The following is a 24,966-nucleotide window of genomic DNA, read 5'->3' on the forward strand; positions in this document are numbered from 1 at the left end:
TTAGTCCCCTGACCAGGGATTGAACCCATTACCTGGTAATAAAAGTGCTGAATCCTAACCACTGGACTGCCAGAGAATTCCTTAAAAGCAAGATTTAATTAAGATACAGGCAATGTTCATAAAAGCACTATTTACAATAGCCAAAACACGGAAACAAGTTAAATGTCCACCAACAGATGAATGGATAAAGAGGATGTGGTGTGTATATAATGGAATATTACTCAGCCATAAAAATGAAAAATGCCATTTACAGCAACATAGATGGACCTAGAGATTATTACACTAAGTGAAGTCACAGAGAAAGAGAAAATACCATTGATATTACTCATATGTGGAATTCAAAATATGGCACTGCTGCTGCTGCTAAGTTGCTTCAGTCGTGTCCGACTCTGTGCGACCCCATACACGGCAGCTCACCAGGCTCCCTCGTCCCTGGGACTCTCCAGGCAAGAACACTGGAGTAGGTTGCCATTTCCTTCTCCAATGCATGAAAGTGAAAAGTGAAAGTGGAGTCGCTCAGTCGTGTCCAACGCGACCCGTGGACTGCAGCCTACCAGGCTCCTCCGTCCATGGGATTTTCCAGGCAAGAGTACTGGAGTGGGGTGCCATTGCCTTCTCCGAAAATATGGCACAAATGAACCTATTTACGGAACAAAAATAGACTCCCAGGCATAGAGAACAGGCTTGTGGTTGCCAGGGGGAGCGGGAGGGATGGAGTGGGACACTCTGACCCTCCTTTCTGGGTTGCGCCTCTTGTTCCAGGCTGTGTCATAGATACCTGGCTCATGCTGTCAGCACTAGGAGGCTCTGTCCCAGGCCCAGGCCTTGGGCACAGTCTCTGTCCTGGGCTCTGGCTTTGAGTGGTGGCTGTAGGAAAAGGGCTCCTTGAATAATTCTTAGCTTGGATAGGGGTGTGACTGAGAGGGGTGGGTTAGATTAGAGATGGATTCATGTGGATGGGGGTGGGGTGGATGGGAGCATAGGATTACAATTTAGAAGAGAGAATAAGGAGAGAATCAGGCATCAACAGGAGGGCTGAAAAGGAGGCGGCACATTAGGAGGGAAATTAACCAGGATTTGGTGACTGACAGTATTGAAGAGAAGGAAATTGGGGCACCAAGAATGATCCCGAGGCTTTAAAAGAATCAGTGATGTAGCCATCTTTTTTGGTCTGTAGGTTCCTTCAGTCCAATGGCACAGAAATGGACTCTGAACTCCTCTGTTGCTCCACAGTTCATTCAGGGTTTACAGAGACCCCCACAGGGACCCGTCCTGCGCTGCGCTCTGAGGGACACGCTCCCTGTGCTGAGCGCAGGTCTTGTTTTGGAGCCAGACACAGCGTGACCATTGCGGCCATCGCATAAAGGATGCTCCGGGGCCGAGGAGGACCGGGTCGGAGGAGTTTTTATGCGGAGACACCTAAGTGGGATCTCCCGGAAGAATGGGTGTTTGCCAGAGTGGGCAAAGTGAATGAGGGCGGAGGTAAGGCACGAGGAAAGGCTATAAGACGACTTAAGAAATAAGAAAGAAGGTTGTCAAGCGGCTGGTGCACCTGGTGTGTTAGCGCCAAGATCAGAGTGTGACGCGCCAGACCTGGCAGCGCGTGGAGACCGTACTGGAGTTTGGATTTATCCCCCAATCAACGGGGGAAAGACTCAACTCAGAGATTAGCTCCCGGGAAGGTAGCCGAAAAGCCTTCGCTGGAGCGGAACTAGGGGCTGTCCCCCGGTTAAAGACCTCCAAGTCCGGGTACCCGAATCCCCGGCAAGCTGAGGCTTTGGGTAAAACCATTCTCCGGAGTCGGAGAGGGGAGAAAAGCCCAGTACTCGGAGCCGAAGTCCGCGGAAACAGCTGGAACATCCACTCGCCTCTTCTCCTCGCTCTTCTCTTACTTTTTGTGCTCTGGCCCGCCCCCATAAACTCGTCCCGCCGCGCGTTCCCTCGCCCCGGGCACCACCATTTGCTCCTCGGTCGCCCCCTCCCGCGCGTGGTACGGCCCCGCGGGCGCGCATCCAGACACAGGTTATAAAGCCCCAGCTGCGCGAGTCAACAGGGGACTCAACATGCGCCCTGAAGTGTCGGGGCCGGGTTCTGCCGGCACCAGCTGGGACCTGGGGATCCGGCGGCAGTAGCCACAGCTCCTCTATCCGCTACCAATCCGGCTCTGGAGCCCTTTGCCGTGCCTGAACCCGCCTCTGCGCAAGCACCCGCGGCCGGACAGAGAGCAGGATCCGGTTCCACAGCCGTCTCGGGACCCTCAGCCGGGGCTCGCCGGGCCTCCGTGGCTGGATCGCAGGCTGGAACCCAGCGCGCACCCGCATTCTCGGCCGTCCAGGGGAATGCCCAGTCCGTACGCAACAACTGGGATGCGTCGCGGACTGGCTTCATATTCCAAGGGCCGCCCTTTGGTCCCTGAGCCACTGGCTTGGGGACTGGAAAGGCGACGAGCATCTTTAAGACACCAGCTGCCTACATCGGCCAGCGGCCTGGGGTGTCCGACCCCGAGCGCGCCGCCTTTATTCGGGAGCTGGAGGAAGGTAAACTTGGTCCCCGGTGGAGGACCAGTCGGACTAGGGTAGCAGCAGGGAGGAGGAGGCCCCGTCGGATCCAGGCGTCCGCTGGCACTCAGTCCCACCCCTCCGCCCACCCTAGCGAAGTCAAGGTCTGCGGCGCCTCTCGGGGCTCGTCTTCCCCGTATCCTTCCCCGCTTCTCTCGTTCCCAGACTTCTCGGGCCCCGGGGCCCCCTCTTCGCGCCTGTTGCTGCGGCAGACCTGCGCACTCTCAGTGCCCCCTCGCAAGGCTACCGCAGTGCCAGGGGAGGGGCGGGGGGCTGCGTTTAGGCGCTGCCGGGTGCCCTCGGAGCCTGCGCTGGTCCGTGGCACCAGCGACCCGGAGGTGGGTGGACAGAGCGGGGGGTTTTGCCAATGCCGGGATCAAGATCCGGTTTCCCCCAAAAAACAATCTTGGGGGTGGGCGGAGCCTCAGACAGACTCTGCCTCTCCTCCTCCTCGCCTCGCGCAACAGGCATGAGTGACTGCGTCTGTTTTTGTGACCCATGAGGCTCCAGTGAGCTGGCCAGGGCTGCCCCCTGGGTAAGGGAAGTTGAGTCAGTCGGTGCTGAACTTCCGCTGGTCACCTCCAATCTCCTAGGTTCCAGGGACTGTAGGACTGTGATCACAGTATCTCTTAGTACCTTTCCCCCAAGGGGGAAAAATTGAGTCTAGTTGGCCCTGGGAGCAGGGAAGGGAGTGCTGATTACGCGGGGTATGGAGAGAATATTGGCGGCAGAAAGGGATTTCCATCTTCATCCTCTTTGCTGACCCTTGCTGTTGAGGGCAGAGAACAGTAAGGTGCGTGCGTGCTCAGTCGCTTCAGTCGTGTCCGACTCTTTGCGACCCTATGGACTGTAGCCTGCCAGGCTCCTCTGTCCATGGGATTCTCCAGGCATCAATACTGGAGTGGGTTGCCTTTCGCTTCTCCAGGAGATCTTCCCGACCCAGGGATTGAACCCGGGTCGCTTGCATTGTAGGTGGATTCTTTACCGCTGAGCCACCAGGGAAGCCCCGAATGCTACGGTGCCGAGTATTATATGCTCCCTTTTTCCTGACTCGGCTGCCCACTTTTTCTTGCAGTGCTGTGTCTTGACCTACGTCCGCCCGTCAAGAAGATCACCCAAGAAGAGGTCAAAATGATGTTAAGTTTGCTGGAGGAGGTGCGTGTTGCCCGCCCTACCTGGGCCAGCCCCAGTCTCAGCCAGGCTCCCGTTTTCACTATGTCTGTATGGGTAGGCGTCTTCCTGCCTGGCTATCTCTCTGGGGGCCAAGCTGGAGGTCCCTCTTGTGGAAGACAGGTAGATGTGGAATGTTCAGGCTAGAGAGCTCTTAGCACCATCCGGTCTGATCTCTTTTTCCATAGGGGGAAACTGAGTCAGGTCCCACAGTGGGTTCATGGTAAGCTCTTGTCTGGTTCCTTGGAGAACTAGGGGATGGAGGGGATTTCCCCGAGTGGACTTGCTTCCCTCTGGCCCCTAGCTTCTCCCACGTGTCTGGGAGACCCCAGCAGCCAGGAACCCTATTCCCCAATGGATGGGGGTCCTTCTGTAGAGAGACTAGGACCTGAACACGGCAGCCTGCATTGGCCAGTCCCTGGTGAAACAAAACAGTGTTCTATTGGAGAACAGCAAGCTGGAAGCCATGCTGGACTCGGTCAAGGAGGAGGTACCTGGGTGGGGAGGAGCAGGGAGGGGTGAATCTCAGGCCTGCTGCCAACCCACTGTGCCAGGGTCTGTGCTTGCCTCTGCCCACACCTGACCCTGGGCTCCTCTTCCCCTGCCAGATTTTACATCTCAGACAGCAGGTGAGCCTGCGGGATGACCTCCTTCAGCTGTACTCAGACTCTAATGAGGAGGAGGATGAAGATGAAGAGGAAGAGGAAGAAGAGGAAGAGGAGGAGGGGGACGAAGAAGAAGAGCAGAGGCCTGAGCATCCCTGTGAAGCCTCAGAGCTGTGAGTGTCCTGCCCTTTTTTTTTTGCTTCAGTTTTCCCCATGCGTTATGGCTTTCAGGATCTCAGTTCCTGGACCAGAGATTGAGCCCAGGCCACAGCAGTGAAAATGCTGCATCCTAACCGCTGGACCGCCAGGGAATTCCCCATGAGTGTCCGGCCTTTGCACCGGGGCGGTCCCTTCTCTGAGCTTCAGTTTCCTTGTTTGGAAACAGGAACGCCATGTGTCTGCCAGTGGGGTTGCTGGGGCTAACTGAAGCCACTGCATCAGCCTGGGATTGGTGAGGGTGGGGTAGGGGGTGGGGAAGCCCTGGGTGGGTTGGGACCTGGGTTCCCCAAGCCTGTGCACCCTGACTTCCGTCACTCCCTCTGCTAGGACTCCTGTGACGGAGTCGGAGTCGCACCACTGCCCGCAGCTGGAGGCCCTGCAGGAGCAGCTGCGGCTACTGGAGGAGGAGAATGAGCAGCTTCGAGAGGAGGTGAGGATGGGGCAGAGGGCGTGCTCCTGGGCAGAGGGTGTAGACTCCCCGGCCCCTTCCTTTCTCACTCCAGGTCTCTCAACTTGACGACCTTGAGGAAGAGGAACAGATATTCATCCTGGATTGTGTGGAGCAGTTTTGTACGTGAACTTGTAACTTGGGGTAGGGGCTTGTCCCAAGGCGCAGAGGGAAGAACCCAGGACTTCAAGTCACAGCTCTGACACTTCCTAGCTGTGTGAGCTTGGACAAGTTTGTTGACCTCTCTGAACCTTCATCTTTAGAATGGGACTTAGTCTTCTTGGCCCTGCTGACCTCTCCAGGGGTTACAGTTGAGAAAGTGCTTTGTGCAAACAGTTAAGAGCTATACAGGCACTCTGGGGCTCCCTTAAGCCTGCCTCCTCTTGTTATTTGGGGAGCGCAAGGGAGGGGGCCATGAGTTGCCAGAGACCAGGCCCCCCATCCCCCCAGGCACTGTATTAGGCAGGGGCTGTGCCTGGACCATGTGGTTATGACGATGAGTGAGACATAGTGTTTGTCCCCGAGGAGTTCAGGCCTAGGTGGGGAGACAGAGACTCGAGGTGGCAACAGCTGAACAACAGCTGGAGTGAGGTGCAGTTGCCCTCACCCCAAATCTGGCCTTCCTTCCCTCAGGTTCCCTGAATGACCCCCTGGTCCCAGGCCTCTGGAGTAGGAGTCCTCACATTCTGTTGCTTCTGCCTCCTAGGAAAGGCTCAAGTCTCCTTCCTCTTCCCCATCCCAGTTACCTCTAGCGCTGGCCACATGTTACATGGTCTCTCTGCCTCCATTCCTGCTCTTCCAGGCCCTTCTGCACACAGCCCAAAGGAGTTTTCTAAAGCCAGACTATTGGTCCTCTGCCTAAACCGCCCAAGTAACTCCCTATTGGCCAAAGGATAAACCCCATCCTCCCTACCCCAGCCCTAGTCATCCGGGCGCTGCCCACCGCTCCAGCACTCTTTCCTGGTGTCCGGTGGTTCCCTCTGGGCCCCTCCACACTCTGCCTGGGCCCTGTTGCCGCTTCTGCCTGGTGAGACCTCCTTGCCCTGTGGAGGTCCTAGCTCCATAGATCTTGCCAGGCTGGACTGGGTGTGGCGGCTGGGACCCTGGATGCATTCTTTACACTCGCTGCACCTTAGTTCATAATTTGCACTGTTGTGATTTGTTTTTCCCTCAGTCTCCACACTCACCTTGAGCTCAGTGTGGGCTGGGGCCGGTCTTGCTGACCGCTTGCCCAGCACCCTGCTCTGTGTCAGCCAGTAAACATTTATTGAAAAGAAGACCCGAGTGAGGGATGTTAAGCCCCATGGAGCCTTGGGTACCTGGCGGGGTGCAGGCAGACAGGGACATCTGGGAGACTGAGGGCCTCGGGGAGCCAGCGCTGACCTTGCCCCACTCCTCCCCAGCGGAGGCCAGCCAGCAGATGGCCAAGCTGTCAGAGGTGCTGGCGCTCAGGATGGAGAACTATGAACAGCAGCGGAGGGAGGTCGCCCAGCTGCAGGTCCAGGTCACAAAGCTACAGCGGTGCTGCCAGTCGGTGAGTCGGGACATATGTGGGGCTTCCTCCTCCTGTCATAGCCCCCTGGAACCCATGCCCCCTTCTCTCTGCCCCCACCCCAGGAGACTCAGCTCAGAGGCCTCTCTCTTGTGTCAGAGTCAGAGTTGGAGGAGACATCAGGGAGCCTCTCGTCCTGTCCCCTTGTCCCAAGTTGGGGGCTGAGCCTAAAGAGAGACACAGGGTGTTCCCAGGAAACAGGCCACGTGACTCCACCTTCTTTGGCCTTGTCCCTTGTGACTTCTGTTTTAAAGAGCTGCTGACACTCACTGATGTGTCTGGGGAGACTTGCTAGCAGCAGGGGCTGCAGGGGTGTGGGGAGACCTGGGGAGGGGGTTCACTGGCCTTGGGTCCTTCCAGTATGGGGCTGAGACTGAGAAGTTGCAGAAGCAGCTGGCTTCGGAGAAAGAAATCCAGATGAAGCTCCAGGATGAGGTGAGGCTTCCCCCGAGCTCCCAGGACCCTTGGGTGGCTGCCTGAGTCTAACCAGCTCCTCGAACAGGGGCTGACGCTGTCCTTTCCACATACTCAGGCTCTGGCACAGGGCCTGGCAGGTAGCAGTTCAGTTGGGGCCTGAATGGAGTAGAGTCCAGTAGTGTCATTATATGGGTCTAGAGTCTGGGCCCGTTGCCTCTTTGCCCAGGCTTCCCGGCCCCTTTGGGAGAGAGTGGGCAAGGCGTCCGGGCTGGGTGCGCCTGGGTCCCATCAGAGCCTGTGGGCGGGTTCCCAGCTGCAGGACCTGCAGGAGAAGTACTCAGAGTGTGGGGACATGCTGATGGAAGCCCAGGAGGAGGTGAAGACCCTTCGCCAGCAGGCCCCGGCATCCACTGGCTCCGTCACCCACTACACATACACTGTACTTCTGGTGAGGCCCCCGGCTCCTGCCTGTTACCTCTGTGCGCCCTGTGTCTATCTGCAGTTCCTTCCTGGGCCTGGAGGTGTGTGTGTGGGGTCTTCTGCTGAGACCTTCTGGTAATGTCCCCCATCTCTTCCTGATTTCCAGGAGACCCTGACTGAGGAGCTCAGAATGTCTATAAGGAGAATTATCTCAGACCCTGTGTTTTTTATGGAAAGGTGCGCACTGGGCCCCAGTCCCTTGCCTGCCCCACACTCACTCTTGCCTACCTGGTCAGCAGCAGCCTTTCTGGTAATGGGAGGGGTTTGCTCGATCACCCTCCTCCCCCGCCGTGGTGTCTTTCCTCCTGCCTCATCGGTCCCCGGCCCTTCCACTCAACACCAGTCCTCTGTGTCCATGTTCTGGGTCTGTCACTTCTCCCTGGGATTTTTCTGCACCGTGGGTCCCCAGGGATTTCACACTTTCAGCTTCCCATTGCCTTGGGACACCAAAGGCCCTTTTCTCTTTTGAAGGAATTATGAAGTGACTCCAGAGGAGACATCAGACCTGGGGTAAGCCGACCAGGGTCTCCCTCTTCACTTGCTCTCACTTTTAAGCATCCAGACAACCCCCTGCCACTGGCTTTGTGATCCTGCAGCCCCGGAGAAGTTCTGGCTCTCTGGCTGACTGGGCTGAGATGTACTGGGAGGGATACTCTCTAACCCTTTGCCTTCAAATCTTGCCCCATGGGTGGCCCTCTGATTAGAGGCCTCTCCAAGCAGGTACTGAAGCCTTTGCTTCTCCCAACCAGTGCCTAAGAGGCAAATGGGTGCTGGCCTAGGAGCCAGGAATGCTGGGACTAAGTCCCAGCTTGAGCCCTTTACTGGCTGTGTGTCCTTGGACAAGTCACTTGACCTGTCTGAGCCTTACTAAAATGGATTTGTTCCTATGGCAACTAGACCTGGGATGGGTTATGAAAGTTGAATAATGAAGGAGGGGGGCAGAGGAGATGTTATTGCTAGTCTGTTCGATGAAGCAGGGTGAAGTTACTGGGGGAAGGGAGGGCTTGTGCAGTGTTGGTGACCGTTCTTCTTTTTGCCAGGGCCATGGGCTGGGTGTTTGAGGCCTTGAGGCTTGTACCCAGCTGCCTCCTCCCCTGGCTGGGACAGAACTTGGGAGTAATCATCAGGGTCTGTGTAGAGCCTGGGGTTGAGTGGGAGCCCTGGTGGCTGGAGCCCCGGGCTGCAGATGAAGGGGGAGGCTCTGGCTTAGAGGGGGTAGGAAAAGACTTTCCTGTCTGCCTGCCCAGATATGAGCTTCGCTACAGAGAGGAGTGAGCACAGGAGCAGGGGCTCGAGGCTGGGGAGGGGCTGATGCCGGTGGAGGATTTTGTGCCTGTGGAAGAGTTAGTGCCCGAGGAGCAGCTGGGGGCCATAGAAGAGGCAGTGCCAGCTGAGGAGAGGGTAACAGAAGAGGCGGAACTGGTGTCTGAGGAAGCTGAGGCCTGGGAGGATCTGGAGCTGGAGGTGGATGAAGCAACTCAGATGAACGTGGTGACCTCAGCCCTGGAGGCCAGCGGCTTGGGCCCCTCGCGCCTGGACATAAAGTATGTCCTCCAGCAGCTGGCCAACTGGCAGGATGCCCATTTCAGGCGGCAGCTGAGGCAGAAGATGCTCCAGAAAGGTGAGTGTTCCCGTGGGGGCCTCCCTCTGGCCAGCCTGACAAGCTGCAGATCATCAAGCTGATGAAAGGTGAGGGTAGGTGATCCCTTCAAAGGCTCACTTACCCCAGCCCAGGCCCACCTAGCATGCTGATTTGCATGGACTTTGCATATCATTTACATAGACTTCTCAGGTCTCCAACAGTGGAAACTGTGGTCCTGATGCTTATTTTCATGGGATTTGCATAGGATTCTAGTTCTCCACCCTCTGGTCCTGGGGTTGGGCTGGGGGTCAGGGCTTGGGCTGCAGCCTCCTGCTGTGCCTCAGCTTCCTGTCTCTGCCTGCTCCCTTCCCCTGTACTCCACCCTACCTCCCCGATTCCCAAGGCCCCCCAACCCTGCAGCAGTGGCAGCAGAAGCCCAAAACAAACATGGGGGGTGGGATTCTGGAACCCGGGGTGCCAAACCAGGACTTACGGAGGTTGGAGGAGGAAATGGCCAGCCATACTCCGAAAGCCTAGGAGGAAGGGGGCCCTTCTTGGACCCCCCCAGGCAATTGGGATTAAGGCCTCTGCCAGCAAGGGCCACAGTCGGAACGATCCCCTGGCTGAGTCTGAAGGTGTGCTAGGGTCTCCTACAAGGTGGGTCCAGTAAGGGTCTCCTCTCCCCAGCTGGAAGCCCCAGAGGTTGGTGCGGCATCTACTGAGCACAGGCTATGTCCTGGGCTGTGAGAACCCTGCCTTGAGGAGCTCACGGAAATAATCAAAGATGATTTAATGACTCAAATTACCTTCTTTAATCCTCACACCCCTGTAGGTAGTATTATCCCCATTTGGTGAGAAACTGAGGTTCAGAGAGCAGAGTGATTTGTTCGAGGTCACTGAAGCTCTTTTCTTCACTGCTATGCCATAATGCCTCCCCTTACCCATCCCTCCTCTCTAACCTGGTCTCTGTGCCTTCTTGGCCTGCTGGGTCTGCTGTGAAGTTTATAACCTGTCGGCAGCCTCATCATTCTATCTGGACTGCCCTGACTCGGATGGCCCTTTGCTCACTGCTGGGTGGCCTCATCAGGGTTGGCCCGTACGGTTGTGCAGGTTGTACACTGAATGGTGACCACTATGGCTGGGCAGTAGACAGCCTGCATAACTATCAACAGCTTCTGTCTCTTTCTGATGTAGCTGAGCAGGTCCAGCCCCTGCGTGCTGCCCAGGCCAAGCCTGTGGTCCTCAGGCCTCCAGTTCACATCCACTCCCTTCTCTTCCAGGCTTTGCTGTTCCCCAGCAGCCTGCAGAGGCCCCACAGACTGCCTGAGGCCCTTCCTTCTGCTGCCTGGCCAAGCCCCACTCTCCCCAGACCCCTCTTCCCATGCTCCAAAGCAGGACCCCTGATCTGTCACCAGCTCACCCCAGACAAGCCTGGACTGGAACTTGAGGGCCCAAGCCTCAAGCCTCTTCTGGGAGAGGCTGAAGGAACCCCGGCCCTTATTCTGCAGCTGGTGCAAAAGCCGTGGCTGCTGGACCTGGGTCACGTGGTGGCTCTGGGGGTGAAGAAACCCAGGGGGAGGCCCTACCAGCTACCAGACCCAGCTGGATCTCTTGTTCTTGGCTCTTTCTTCCCAGTTCCCAATTACTCTTTGTAACCGGAAGTGTCTGTCTGTGTGGGTGAGGACTCCCTCTGCCTGGTGGGGGCCTCCCCACCCCATCTCCTCTCCTCCCACCTGTGACCTGTGAGTATCCAGGCCCCCTCCCAAGGCCCTGTCACCCACCCACATCTCCTCAGTGCTCCTTGTTTCCTTGTTCTAGGTTTTTTCCCTCTCCCCCTCTTTACTTCTAGGCAGTGGAGTTGGGGCCCAGGACCCTGCTGCTGTCTGCCCCGATCCCCACAGTGCTTCTCCCGCTCCTGCTGCTTGTCAGTCTGTGTATGTGCTGGTACAGGAAATAAAGGACCTGTGTGCTGCCTGGCCCAGCCTCTGCCGTCTTTCTCAGGGAGTGCACGTGGGTGTGTGTGCATGTGCATGGGTGTGTGTGCATGCGTGTGCGTGTGTTCATGCACTTTGGTGGGGCAAAGCTGTGGAGAGAGGATGGGCTCTAGTGTTGAATGATGTGCTGGGGGCTTTGATTAAATACATAATTATAGCCACAAATCCTCTGGCATGGGTGATATGATAAATGATCGTCAGGTGATGAAGCTGACGTCCAGGCAGGTAAAGTTACCCTCCCGAGGGTCAAACAGGGCCTTTGCTGGTGGCTCAGTGGTAAAGAATCTGCCTGCCAAGGTGGGAGACACAGGTTTGATCCCTGATCTGGGAAAATCTCACATGCTGAGGGGCAGCTAAGCCTGTGCATCACAGCTGTTGAGCCTGTGCTCTAGAGCCTGGGAGCTGCAACTACTGAAGCCCATGTGCCCTAGAGCCCGTGCTCTGCAATGGGAGAAACTTGTGCACCATAAGCAGAGAGTAGCCCCTGATCGCCACAACTAGAGAGAAGCCTGCGTGGCAGCAAGGACTCAGCACAGCCAAAAATAAATAAAAATTAAAAAGAGTTCAACCGCTGCTTGTAGAGCTTTGAACGCAAGCCCTTGGGTCTTCAGAGCCTGAGTTAGACAGCCCTCCTTCCCTGATCCCTTCTGCTCCTGGGATCCTGCCCTGGTGCCCAGCTGTGAAGGGTGAAGCAAGGAGAGTCACCTCTGTCTTAGGTAGAGGTCCCCCAGAATGGCATGTGAAAACGAGTCGTTTCTTCCATTAAAGGAGGCTGTTAGGCTGATTCTTGCCAGGGCAGGATTCTCAAACTTGGACTGATTCTTGCCAAGGCAGGATTCTCAAACATGGAAGCAGAGAGAGGCAGAAAACAAGGTGAGGTCAGAGTCCCAGAAATTTGGTAACGAGTCTGGCTTGAAATGTTCAATTTCCAGTTTCGAGTTTATCATTTTGGAAAGCAACAGCTCAGTTCTCAGAGAGGTTTAGTCATGTTCTCATTTTCAGTGAAGGTGTTTCCAGAGCACTGATAATAAGGATTTTAATCATGAAGAAAAAAAACAAGTTGTTTATTTAGAAGATGATCCCAGGAAGCCCTCTTGGGGCAGAGTAGGAAATTGAGAACAGAAGGGAGCTAATGATGGTACTTACCTGGTGGTCCAGGGATTAAGACTCCAAACTTCCACTGCAGGGGGCATGGATTCGAGCCCTGTTTTGGGAACCAAAATCACACTGGCTGTGCAGCGCTGCCAAAAAAATGGAGGCTCAGTCATACTGGGGAACCCTGGAGGAAGAGCAGCCTGTTGCAGCTTTGAGTGTCCTCTGGGACCAGCATCATTAACATCTCCTGGAAGTTAATCAGAAATGCAGAATCTCGGGTCCCACACCATGCCTATATTGTCAGAATCTGCATGTTGACGAGGTCCCCAGGTAATGCACATGTATATTAAAGTTGGCAACAGCGTTCTAGAACCCATTTCAGTTATCCCATTCTAGGGGCATGGAAACTATGGCAGGCATCCGCCAAGACTCAGTCATCATTGGCTGAGGGCTGCTCCTGGGGGCATTAACTCTCTGGTGCTCTGGTCTCTCAGCACATGTGCTGGGGAAAAGCCCTTTGGCAGAAACTAGCTGTGTTTGTCATGGACCATGGTCAGCGTGTGCTAGAATGGCAAGTGCTGAGGGTGCGGGCAGATCACTGACAGGGTCTACTACAGTCCAGATCTTGTGCCTCTCAGATGCACTCAAGCCCCATGTGGAATTCACTCTGGCCTGGCATTGCTTGTTTAAGTTGGTGGCTGATCACAGTATCTTTTTTTTTTTTTTTTTTTTTCACAGTATCTTATAAAGAAGAATTACATCTGGAAGATGAGTGGTATAAGCTGTGGTCCCCAGTGCTGCAATTAATCCTGAATCCCTAAATGATATTTCTCATCTCCTTCCTCTACCACCCTTCTCCTTTGGCCGGCACTTCAGCTGGTCCAGGTTGCTTTCCTGGTTGAAGTAATCTACATCTTCATTCCTGAGAGGTCTGAACACTAGGTCATTGGCCCTGGTCAGGCTATTGTTGGAGCAACTGCATGTTTATGGTTCTCACCAGGCAGGAAGCTCCAAGACACAGCTCAGTGAATCCTCTCAGCGCCAGACCCTAAATACTCCTTCCTGCCCCCACTATGAGGCAGTGATGTTAGCTCCTTGTGTTAATCAGGGCTGGTAACCCTGGCTAGTACTTGACTTTTGCCTGATAGTCTAATGGCATGAAGAGCCCAAAATGCAGGAAATCCCTATAATTTAAAATTTTTTTTCTTTATTTCTGTTTTTGGTTGTGCTGTGTAGCTTGCAGGGTCTTCGTTCTCTGACCAGGGATCAAACATGGGCCCCCTGCTTTAGAAGTATGGAGTTCTAACCCCCTGGGCTGCCAGGGAATTCCCAAGCCCCTGTAACTTTTTAATTTATTTTGAAAACCTTTTTATCTTATACTGGCATATAGCCAATTAACAAACAATGTTGTGATAGTTTCAGGTGAACAATGCAGGGACTCAGCCATACATATACATGTATCCATTATCCCCCCAACTCCCCTCCCATCCACTCTGCCACATAACATTGAGCAGAGTTCCATGTGCTATACAGTAGATCATTGTTGGTTATCTATTTTAAATATAGCAGTGTGTGCATGTCTATCCCAAACTCCTTAATTATCTCTTCCCCTCATTTTCCTCCCCGCAGCCCCACACAACCATAAGCTCCTTCTCTAAGTCGGTGAGTCTGTTTCTGTTTTGTAAATTCATTTGTATAATTTCTTTTTAGATTACACATATAAGGGATGCCCGTAAGATATTTCTCCTTCTCTGTCTGGCTTACTTCACTTAGTATGACTCTCTAGGTCCATCCATGTTACTGCAGACGGCATTATTTCATGCTTTTTATTGCAAGCCCCTGTAACTTTAGATTTAGGAGAATCTTTACTATTTTCCCTGTGGAAGCATTTCCCCCCAGGAACCAGGATTTCTAGTCCCAAAGTGTCCAGAATCATGGGGAGAGGAAGTACAAATTTCTGAGGTGGTTGCCTGGCAGTGAGGGGCAGTGGTCATGGGGCCACTTTCTGCTTGGGTTCCTGGCTTCATGTGTTCTAGCGGTCAGAGATACAGGACTGTTGAAGAATCTATGATTCGAAGTACATTCTGCATCCCACCCTCCAGGGTACATCCCCAAGTTAGTGCCTTAATGGCACCTTTAATTCCAACCTTTTGGAGGTTCCTTAAAAAGCTAAAAATAGAGTTGCCATACTATCCAGCAATGTATCAAGAGAAAACTGGGCATGTATCAAGAGAAAACTCTAATTTCAAAAGACACATGCTGTGTTCACAGCTGCACTATTTACAACAGCCAAGACAGGGAAGCAACATAAATGTCCATCAACTGATGAAAGGATAAAGAATATGTGATACGTATATACAATGGACTATTACTCAGCTATAAAAAGGAATGAAACAATGCCATTTGCAACAAAGTGGATGAGTCCTAGAGATTATTAAGTGAAAGAAGTCAGAAAGAGAAAATCAAATACCATATGATATCACTTCATGTGGAATCTAAAATATGACACAAATGAACCTATCTACAAGATAGAAACAGACTCACAGACACAGAAAACAGACTTATGGGGGATTCCCAGTGGTTAGGACTCAGCGCTCTCAGTGCCATGTCCCAGGTTTGGTCCCTGATCACAAGCCCCACTAGGATCCTGAAAGCCCCACAGTGAGGCCCAAATAAATCAATCCCCTACCTCATTAAAAAACAACAACAACAACAACTTACAGTTATCAAAGGGGAAAAGGGTTGGGATAAATTAGGAGTTTGGGCCGAGCAGATACACGCTGTCTGTGTGTGCATGTGTGTGCTCAGTCGTGTCCAACTCTTTGCAACCCCATGGCCTGTGCCCGCCAGGCTCCTCTGTCCATGGAATTTCCTAGGCAAGGATACTGGGATGCGTTGTCATTTCCCTTATTCTAGGAGATCTTCCTGACCCAGGGATGGAACCCATGTCTCTTGTGTCTCCTGCACTGGCAGGCGGCTTCTTTACCAGTGCGCCATCTACTATATAAAACATACATAAACAACGAGGGCCTGGATAGCACAGGGAAGTATATTCAATCAGTTCAGTTCAGTTCAGTCACTCAGTCGTGTCTGACTCTTTGCGACCCCATGAATCGCAGCACGCCAGGCCTCCCTGTCTGTCACCAACTCCCAGAGTTCACCCAAACTCATGTGCATCGATCAAGTCGGTGATGCCATCCAGCCATCTCATCCTCTGTCATCCCCTTCACCTCCTGCCCCCAATCCCTCCCAGCATCAGAGTCTTTTCTAATGAGTCAACGCTTCGCATGAGGTGGCCAAAGTATTGGAGTTTCAGCCTCAGCATCAGTCCTTCCAATGAACACCCAGGGCTGATCTCCTTTAGGCTGGACTGGTTGGATCTCCTTGCAGTCCAAGGGACTCTCAAGAGTCTTCTCCAACACCACAGTTCAAAAGCATCAATTCTTTGGCCCTCAGCTTTCTTCACAGTCCAACTCTCACATCCATACATGACCACTGAAAAACCATAGCCTTGACTAGATGGACCTTTGTTGGCAAAGTAATATCTCTGCTTTTTAATATGCTATCTAGGTTGGTCATAACTTTCCTTCCAAGGAGTAAGTGCCTTTTAATTTCATGGCTGCAGTCACCATCTGCAGTGATTTTGGAGCCCAAAGCAATAAAGTCTGACACTGTTTCCACTGTTTCCCCATCTACTTCCCATGAAGTGATGGGACCAGATGCCATGATCTTAGTTTTCTGAATGTTGAGCTTTAAGCCAACTTTTTCACTCTCCTCTTTCACTTGCATCAAGAGACTTTTTAGTTCCTCTTCACTTTCTGCCATAAGGGTGGTATCATATGCATATCTGAGGTTATTGATATTTCTGCTGGCAATCTTGATTCCAGCTTGTGCTTCTTCCAGCCCAGCATTTCTCATGATGTACTCTGCATATAAGTTAAATATCTTGTAATAAACCACAATGAAAAAGGATATGTGTACATGTGTATAATTGAATAATTTTGCTGTACACTAGAAGTGAACACAACAGTATCAATAAACAATACTTCAATTAAATAAAAAAGTAAAAGAATCTTGAAATCCAGGTTTCCAGGAATTCTCTGGGGTGGAAGAAGTACCTCTGTCTTGTCAAACAGGAGCAGCTTACCTTTACCTGGAGAGTGCAAAGGCTTCCTTGAGGCTGATGCCTCCTATGATGATGCTTCTTGAGTTTTGCATTTGCCTCCCTTAAGGGCTTCTAAATCAAAAGCTAACGTCAGGTCCTAGAATGTGGACAAGTACTGCCCCACATAACAGAAGAAAGGGATTGTTCATCCCCAAATGCTGCACGACCTGAATAACCTGAATAGCATGTAGCAGCAGGAACCAGGACAAGATACATGGAGTGGATTGTTGAGGTTGGTAGATCCAGGAGGATGAACTCCAGAATGGTAGAACGATTGGCTAGGGGAGTGTGAAAGTGTTAGTTGCTCAATCGTGTCTGACTCTTTGTGACCTCGTGGACTGTAGCCTGCCAGGTTCCTCTGTCCATGGGATTTCCCAGGCAAGAATATTGGAGTAGGTTGCCATTTTCTTCTCCAGGGGACCTTCCCAACCCAGGGATCAGACCCCGGTCTCCTGAATTACAGGCAGATTCTTTACCATCTGAGCCACCAGGGGAAAGTTTATTTTACTTTATTTTGGCTGTGCCATGTGGCTTGTGGGATCTTAGTGTCCCCACCAGGGATCGAACCTGGACCACAGCAGTGAAAGCACCGTGTCTTGACCACTGGATCACCAGGGGATTCCCAGGGGAGAGTTTATCGATATAAGCGTCAAGGGTGCTCTCTTATGACTCAGGATTTAATTTCCTGGCAAAGACACTTGAAGCCTAATGCCTTACTGGGAATGACTCCTTGAAGCTCAGACAAAACAACAGTCTAGGGGACAGTCGCCAGGGATGGCGGAACGTAAGGATGGAGCGGGTGTCCGGACTGCTCTCTTGGACGCTGAGCAGATTCCTGTGGCTCTCGGGCCTCTCTGAGCGGGGAGCTGCCCGGCAGCCCTGGATCATGGAAGAGAAAGCGCTAGAAGTTTATGATTTGATTCAAACCATCCGGGACCCAGAGAAGCCCAATACTTTAGAAGAACTGGAAGTGGTAACGGAAAGTTGTGTGGAGGTTCAGGAGATAAATGAAGACGACTATTTGGTTATTATAAGGTTCACGCCAACAGTACCTCATTGCTCTTTGGCGACTCTTATTGGGCTGTGCTTAAGAGTAAAACTTCAGCGGTGTTTACCGTTTAAACATAAGTTGGAAATCTACATTTCTGAAGGAACCCACTCAACAGAGGAAGATATCAACAAGCAGATAAACGACAAAGAGCGAGTGGCAGCTGCCATGGAGAACCCCAACTTACAGGAGATCGTGGAACAGTGTGTCCTGGAACCTGACTGATAGCTGTTTTAGAGCCACTGATGTATAATCATTTGATATATTTGTTCAAAGTCTTTGTAAAATGTAAAAGATTCATGTTTAATACATAGGTGATTTGTACCTCAAAACATTTTTTTAAACGATGATTTCCAAGCAAGATTTAATTATCAGGTAGTACCTAGTTTGTTCAATGTCTAACATTCTCAGGATTTGTAACCCTTAAATGATCAGACAAAAATATTTTCTAGTTATTGTGTGTAAGATGAGTTGATATTTTTCTGATGCCCATTCTGATGCTTTTCATGTCAAAATATTTACTGTGCCCAAATGTATTCAATTTAAACCATTACTCTGTAAAATAAATAAAACAAAGATGATTCTTGTACAAAAAACAAACAAACAAACAAAAAAAACCAACAGTCTAAAGCAATTGAGCTGAAGACTCCTGAATTGCCTCAGCAGAGTATTGAGGAAGGGGTCAAAAGGCTCAGAGAGGCAGGCTCACTAGAATGGAGTTGTGATGTAAGATGAGAAAACCCACAGATGACTGTGGACGTTTCAGGAGTTACGAGCACCCGACTTAACACAGCAATGGAGTCTGACTGGTGTGGGACCCAATCTCAGAATCTCATCACAAGGGTTTGCTTCCTACAACTCCCCTAGTACCCACTGTCTTGGGATGAGTCCCCCCGGATGCAGACTGGGAGATAAGGATTTGAGAGCAAGTATTTATTTGAGTGGTCATCTCAAGAAACACCAGGAACAGCCTGAGGATATGAGACAGGGAAGGGAAGGGAAGGGAGCCAAGAAAGGACACTGCTGATCAGGTTACTGTTACGGATAACTGGGGCTGAGTCCTGCTGAGGATCTCTGCAAGAGAGAGTAGTATACATTTCAGAATTAACCACCCTAGTGGTGAGGGAGCTGGGGCATTTCTTTTTAAAGATTTTTTTTTTTTGATGTGGACCATTTTTGAAGTCTTTATTGAGTTTGTTACAATATTGCCTCTGTTTTGGTTTCTTGGCCACAAGGCATGTGGGATCCCAGCTCCCCCACCAGGGACTGAACCTGTAACCTTACACAGGAAGGTGAAGTCTTAACCACTGGACTGTCAGTGAAGTCCCAGAGGTGGGGCATTTATCCTCCAACTTTCGATCTGTCATTGACTGAGAGATGCTTCCAGAAGCACTAACTCCCCAGAATTTCCATGCTGGTTTACACTGCCAAAACCCTCAGGTGGAGAGTAGCAAGTTCCAATAGCAGGATGCTGTGACAGGCATAAGGGCAGTAAGGGAATATGGGTGAAATGCCAAGTGTGTGTGCCAGCGCTTGCCTATCCATGTGATAAATATTTATGGGGTACCTCCTGTTCTGGCACTGGGATACAGCAGGGAAGAAGGACATATGGTCCCCATCCTTACAGAGTTTCCCTTCTAACTGAGGAGGCAGACAATAAACTGGAAACAAAACAACTACAGATTGTGAAATGCGCTCCGCAGACAATACTACGCTATGATTAGCGACTACTGGAGGCTGCGTGTGAAGTGTGAGGAGCAGAAAGGGCACCCTCTTGGGAAAAGGCCTTTCAACCAAGACCCAGGAGAAAAAGAGGAGCCAGGCATGTTCATGCCCAGGGAAAAGCATTCCAGGCACAGGGAACAGCGAGAACAAAGGTTCGGAGCAGGAGAGAACCTGGTGTGTTTGAGTGGCAGAAAGGAAGAGGCGGGAGGAAGGAAATTTGGCATCCATGAGGGGGATGAAGACCGCAGGGCTAGATCTGAAGGTTTTGCCAAGGAGCCTAGGTTTCTTTTTTTGGCTGGACCACTCAGCATACAGGATCTTAGTTCCCCAACCCAGGATTGAATTTGTGTCCCCTGCACCAAGGCAATGGCACCCCACTCCAGCACTCTTGCCTGGAAAATCCCATGGACGGAGGAGCCTGGTGGGCTGCAGTCCGTGGGGTCGCTAAGAGTCGGACAAGACTCAGCGACTTCACTTTCACTTTTCAGTTTCATGCATTGGAGAAGGAAATGGCAACCCACTCCAGTGTTCTTGCCTGGAGAATCCCAGGGACGGGGGAGCCTGGTGGGCTGCCGTCTATGGGGTCGCACAGAGTCGGACACGACTGAAGCGACTTAGCAGCAGCAGCAGCAGCAGCAGTGGAAGCACAGAGTCTTAACCACAGGACTGCCCGGGAAGTCCCAACGAGCCTAGGTTGTATTCTAATTGCAATGGGAAGCGCTGGAGGGTTGACTGGAGTGGCGTGATTTGATTTCTCTTTTAGAAAGCTCACTCTGGTTGTGACACTGCTGTCTATTCTCCCAAACACAATATAGAGTGGTTTTTTGTTTTGTTTGTTTTTGGGCTGCGTTGCCTGTGGGATCTAAGTTCCACAACCAGGGATTGAACCCACATCTCCCTTGCACTGGAAGCGCGGAGTCTTAACCACTGGACCACCAGGGAAGTCCCCGCGCTATAGAGTCTTGTTCCATGTTAGGCTCTGGGGACACGGAGGAGACATAGCCATGGTCTCTGCCCCTGGAGTAGTACTCAACCGTCCTTCCCAGCTCAGCCCTGCCCCAACCTGCATCCCCGGCCCTGTGACACTTGACACAACTTGATCCATTGGAAGCTAGTTTATTTTGATGTGTGTTTCATGGGGCTGGGCTGGGCTGGGAGGTGACTGGGCTCCAAAGCTTGGTTCTCAGGGATGTTGGTCTCCTTCCTCAGCACTGCGGCGGCCGAAGTCCATCCATCCATATGCTGCTTCCTCTTCCTCCACCCATGGCCCCCGCTTCTTGGACAGGTCTGAGGGTCAGAGGTGGGAGAGGAGGTGATGATGGGGGAAAGGACATCAAGGCTCTGGAGACCATGGCCAGGGCCAGCCTGGGGGCGCCTTGGCCAAACCAGGCAGGGCAAGGCAAGCAGGGACGGTTGTCAGCAGCTCCTACCTGCGACCATGTGTGGCGTATCCTGAAGCCCCAGCTGCCTCCGGGGGTGCGAGGCTGGGCCCAGCCCATTCATCCTGAGCGGCTCCTGGCCCCTATTGGCCCCTGGAGCGATGGGCGCATCTTGCAGCTGGGAGTGGGGCTTCCAAGAAGCTTCGCAGAAGGCGGCCAGAGCCAGCACCAAGATCAGCACATGTGCACACAGTCGCTGCATCTTGTCTGCAAAGGAGAGAGGGACTGAGCTTAAAGGTGGGGTTGTCCAGGCACCCAGAGGCAGGGTGGACCCTCCACCCTGCTGACAGGTCGGCAATTCTGCATGGGCTTGTGGACTGTTCCTCCTGGTCCTACCATCTCCCCTCCTGATCCTCCAATCTCAAGCTTTGCCTTTTTTAAAGGCAAGGAATTTATAACTCAGAGCAAGGCTTTCCAAACTGTTTTGTAGAATTTAAGGCCATGTGAGTGGCTCTACAATGTTTAAGTCTTGCGATTTAAGTGAACTTTTAAATGGTAATATGGAGGGGATGCACGCAGCATCTCTTTGAAGCCCACAGCAACTTCACCTCATGGTGGGGTCACACTGTGGTAGGGAAGTTTCTCCTGCCGTTTTCACTTAACTAAGGACTATCCTCTGATTCTTTCCAGGTTATGCTAGTGGTAAAGATCTCGTCTGCCAACGCAGGAGACATAAGAGACACGGGTTCGATCCCTGGGTCAGGAAGATCCCCTGGAGGAGGGCACGGCTACCCACTCCAGTATTCTTGCCTGGAGAACCACCATGGTCAGAGGAGCCTGGTGGGTTACAGTCCATGGGGTCGCAAAAAGTCGGACATGACCAAAGTGACTTAGCATGCACGTCTCCTCTGATTACAATCTACCAGTTGAAAAAAAAAGACCCTGAAACTGTCACCATTTGTAGCTCTGTATCAAGGTAAGCCAAGTTTGGGAAAACCAGAATACAAAGATAAAATGGATGCTCAAACAAATCTAAAATTCTATTCTGAGGATTCAACAGTTTCATGTTCTTTCAGCCTCATTGTTCTGATTGGCTTTATTGAAAGCAAATGATAAAAATATTGCCTTCAAAGAACACATTTGTATACATGAAATAGTTCTTTCATCTGTTTTCTCTGTTAAATTTCCTTTGGGAGAGAAAGGGTTCTTCTGCTAAAGAAACAAAGTTGAAAAATCCATGCTCTAGAGCAATGCTGTCCAATATGGCAGCCTCCAGGCACACGTGGCTCTTTACATTTAAATTAATGCAAAATTAAAAATTCCTTGGGACTCCCCTGGTGGTCCAGTGGCTATAACTCTGAGTTCACAACGCACTGGGCCCAAGTTTGATCCCTGGTCAGGGAACTAGATCTCACATCCTGAAACTAAAAGCTCGCATGCCTGAACTAACACCTGGGGCAGTCAAATAAACAAATGAGAATAAATATTAAAAAAATTCCTCCCTCACACATTAGCCATATTGCTAGTGCACATGTGGCTGGCCAGTACTGAACCTCACAGTGAGGCTATGGAACATTACCACCGTCATGGAAAGTTCCATGAGGCAGTGCTGGTCTATGAAAGAGCTTGAGATGAGTTCCACTTCCAATCCTGTCCAATTTGTATGACTTTGGGCCAGTCACATCTCCTTCTGGCCTCAGTTTTCTTACCTGAGAGATGGAAGGATAACCTTCATCCTAACCCCTTCAGGGCTGGGGTGAGCATGGAGTCAGAGAGTCAGGGCAGGGCCCTGGCTGAGGGAGTGGGGCAGCTCAAAGGCAAGGGTTGGGATGCCAGGGTGGATCCTAGAGCTGAGACCTAACCCAGCTCTGGGCTAAAGGAAGGGTCCCAGCCCTGGAGACACTGAGACGTGAGCCTGGTAACTTGATGAGGGCAGGGGTCCCATCAACCCTCGTCCCAGCCTCTCCCCGCCCTTCCTGGGTGCTCTCACCTGCAGAGCTGGGAGGTGGGTGACGCTGCTGATGGCCTGGAGCCTCACTCCTCTGCTCTGCTGGGTGTTCCAGCCCTGACTTATAAACCCTCAAGGCCCCTCCCAAACCCTCCCCTCCCAAGGAGGGGAGGCTCCCCACTGCAGAGCAATGGGGGTGGGCACAGGTACCTTACCCCCGCCCCACTGTGTCCTCAATCGTCATCCGGATGTGGGGGAAGAGAAGGGGAGCTGACCTTCACGGTGAGGGGAAGGAGCAGGGTGCGGGCAAGTTTTTCAGTTGGACATGAGGGCAGGTGGGAGACAGACACCCTGGGGTCAGGGATAGAGTCCCCTGCCGTGTCCTTAGGGTCAGACACCTGCTGATCATCCCTTGGACCACATCCCATTTGGATGAACCAAATGACCTTAGATTCAGAGAAAGCGTGTTTCACGACAGGCTGATGTTTGAAGAACAGGGAGTGTGTGCGTGTGGAGTGAGGTATCGATCCCCTGCCCCCTGTCAGGCTCTGCAAACAGATATGTCACAGTTATCAGGAGCAATGGGCCATGGGCTGATGGCCCCCTCTCTCTGCCTGGTGGCTGCATCCTGGTTGCCTCTGAAGCCCCTTCACCTGATTTACCTGGAAAATCCTGAGTGTCCCCCCTCCCATGCCCTTGATGCTCTCTGCACTGAGCTGGATTTAGCTTGGGGCTCCCCATCATCTCTCAAGTCTGCCCCTCCTTCCCTACTCCTTCCTACCCCCACCCTGCCCCCAGCCAGTTCCCTGAGGCTCGTACACTTCCAGGCTCCCTCCCTCATTTTGTTTTCAAAGTGAGATATTAATCTGCACCTTTCAATATGAAAATATATCTTAAAGTGGTTAACAAACAGACTAAAGCGTTTGCCAGAAAACCAGAAAATCGAATGGTATGTTTAGTTGACTTATTTGATAAACTGCTGCATTGACCTGGTTTGGATGGATGTAACTAGCTCTAGGCTGTGTTCGATTTTTCCACAATTGAGACTAGAGATTTTGCTTTTGTTCATGCGTCAACAGGCCCCCTCCCTGTCTGGGGGAGTTTTGATGTCCCTTGGGTCCTGTATGAGGGGCTGTGGTACCCACGCTCACAGCCAGCCTTGCTGAGAATGAATAGGTGATGAGAGAAGAAGGCTGTGAGGTGTCCATGGCAACCAGTACCCAAATGTTCTGATAAATAACCAGTCTCATCCGGAGCAGGACTCAGTGACTCAGCAGATGGATTGCATGAAAATGACAAAAATGGGGCAGACATTGTTGATAATTAATTGAATCACAGAATCTCAGAGATGGAAGGGACTTTGAGGGGGCTTGGGAGAAAAGGTGGGGTGGGGAGCAGCTCTGCTCACATCCTAGGGGAATAGAGATGTTCGCATTGCTATGGTAACGGGAAATTATAAGCTTTCATCAGAGCCCTGGTTGTACAGGAACTGAGACTTGATTTCTGCTGAGGAGGGGGTTATGCTCCCTTGGCTGTTCTGTAGGCTGGTTGCTGGAGGGGTGGCCACTGCACAGGATAGAAGCCACTACTCTCATTCAACGGGCTTCCTTTGTGGCTCAGTTGGTAAAGAATCCTCCCTCAATGTGGGAGACCTGGGTTTGATCCCTGGGTTGGGAAGATCCTCTGGAGAAGGGAAAGGCTACCCACTCCAGTATTCTGGCCTGGAGGGGTGGCCACTGCACAGAATAGAAGCCAGTACTCTCATTCAACAGGTGATGGTGGAGGGCTACTGCTAGCAGGCGCTCACTGGCATGCGGGGGTCAGGTGGGGGTCTCGCAATCACAGAAACTGCATGTTCTCACAAGGGGAGTTTGTCCTATGGCAAAGGGAAGGGTTTCCTGGCACTGCCCTCTTCCAGCTTTGGGCAGATGGCTCCCTCGCTCTGAGCTGTTTTCTCCCCCTGGAAATGAAGGAAATAATTTAGAGAGGAGTCTTGAAGAAGATACACCTAAAGCACAGGGCATAGAACAATGTGGGCATCTAATCTGTTTGCATCTTCTCCCCTTAGCCTCTCTGGCCTCAGGTAGCCTTATCTGTGAAGTGGTTATCACTCATTCTTATCTCACACGGCTGCAGAGAAGGGCGAATGTGATAAGATCTTGCATACACAGGGTAGCTTCTTCCCTTCCAAGGACTGAAGAACGTCATTCCTAAAAAGCACTGTCTTTGAATCCAGGGTTTTTCCTCCTGCTTGCCATGGTTCAGAGGGACGCCTGCCCTGAGTTGCTATTGAAAGAGGAGGCAGGGAGGGAGGCTGTGGAGGCTGGGCCTCTCAGAGGCCGGCACCAACTGGTGTGCAGAGGGCTTTGGAATTTGTGAGGTCAGGTGTGGAATCCTGGCTCTATAACACCAGAAAATCCAATTTCTGGGTCTACCAAGTTGAGGAGCAGGTCCCAGAACCTGGGGCCCAGCCCCCTCCCCTGTCCTCACTTTAACAACCGTGCAGAGTGCAGGCACTAAATCCTCTGTGAGAATGAACGTAGTTGCTCTTCTCCATAATCCTTGGATATAAGTGTGAGCA

The 24,966-nt window shown here is 52.0% G+C and overlaps 3 protein-coding genes across 3 annotated transcripts; 2 read left to right on the top strand and 1 right to left on the bottom strand.

Moving 5' to 3' along the window:
* The first annotated feature begins 1,367 nt into the window (after positions 1–1,367).
* Positions 1,368–11,993, top strand: HAP1 (huntingtin associated protein 1). The gene is given in 15 exon segments (XM_055579613.1): positions 1,368–1,482; positions 1,572–1,749; positions 2,077–2,537; positions 3,634–3,713; positions 4,033–4,218; positions 4,337–4,510; positions 4,896–4,982; positions 5,056–5,122; positions 6,404–6,534; positions 6,913–6,987; positions 7,262–7,417; positions 7,517–7,626; positions 7,921–7,959; positions 8,697–9,070; positions 10,312–11,993. Coding segments are annotated over 15 exon segments (2,280 nt in total). The 3' UTR covers positions 10,359–11,993.
* A 5,049-nt stretch (positions 11,994–17,042) lies between these two features.
* On the top strand, positions 17,043–17,927 carry LOC129651209 (cytosolic iron-sulfur assembly component 2A-like). Its single transcript, XM_055579911.1, has one exon. The coding sequence runs from the start codon at positions 17,076–17,078 to the stop codon at positions 17,556–17,558; it is 483 nt and encodes a 160-aa protein (XP_055435886.1). The 5' UTR covers positions 17,043–17,075; the 3' UTR covers positions 17,559–17,927.
* A 2,231-nt stretch (positions 17,928–20,158) lies between these two features.
* GAST (gastrin) lies at positions 20,159–22,480 on the bottom strand. Its single transcript, XM_055579912.1, has 3 exons — positions 22,428–22,480; positions 20,489–20,704; positions 20,159–20,345 (listed from the first exon to the last, which is right to left on the bottom strand). Exons 2-3 carry the CDS (start codon positions 20,697–20,699, stop codon positions 20,242–20,244), a joined length of 315 nt encoding a protein of 104 aa, XP_055435887.1. The 5' UTR covers positions 20,700–20,704; positions 22,428–22,480; the 3' UTR covers positions 20,159–20,241.
* Between the last annotated feature and the right edge of the window lie 2,486 nt (positions 22,481–24,966).

Source organism: Bubalus kerabau, chromosome 4 (assembly GCF_029407905.1).
Source record: "Bubalus kerabau isolate K-KA32 ecotype Philippines breed swamp buffalo chromosome 4, PCC_UOA_SB_1v2, whole genome shotgun sequence".
In the NCBI taxonomy this organism is placed as follows: Eukaryota; Metazoa; Chordata; class Mammalia; order Artiodactyla; family Bovidae; genus Bubalus; species Bubalus kerabau.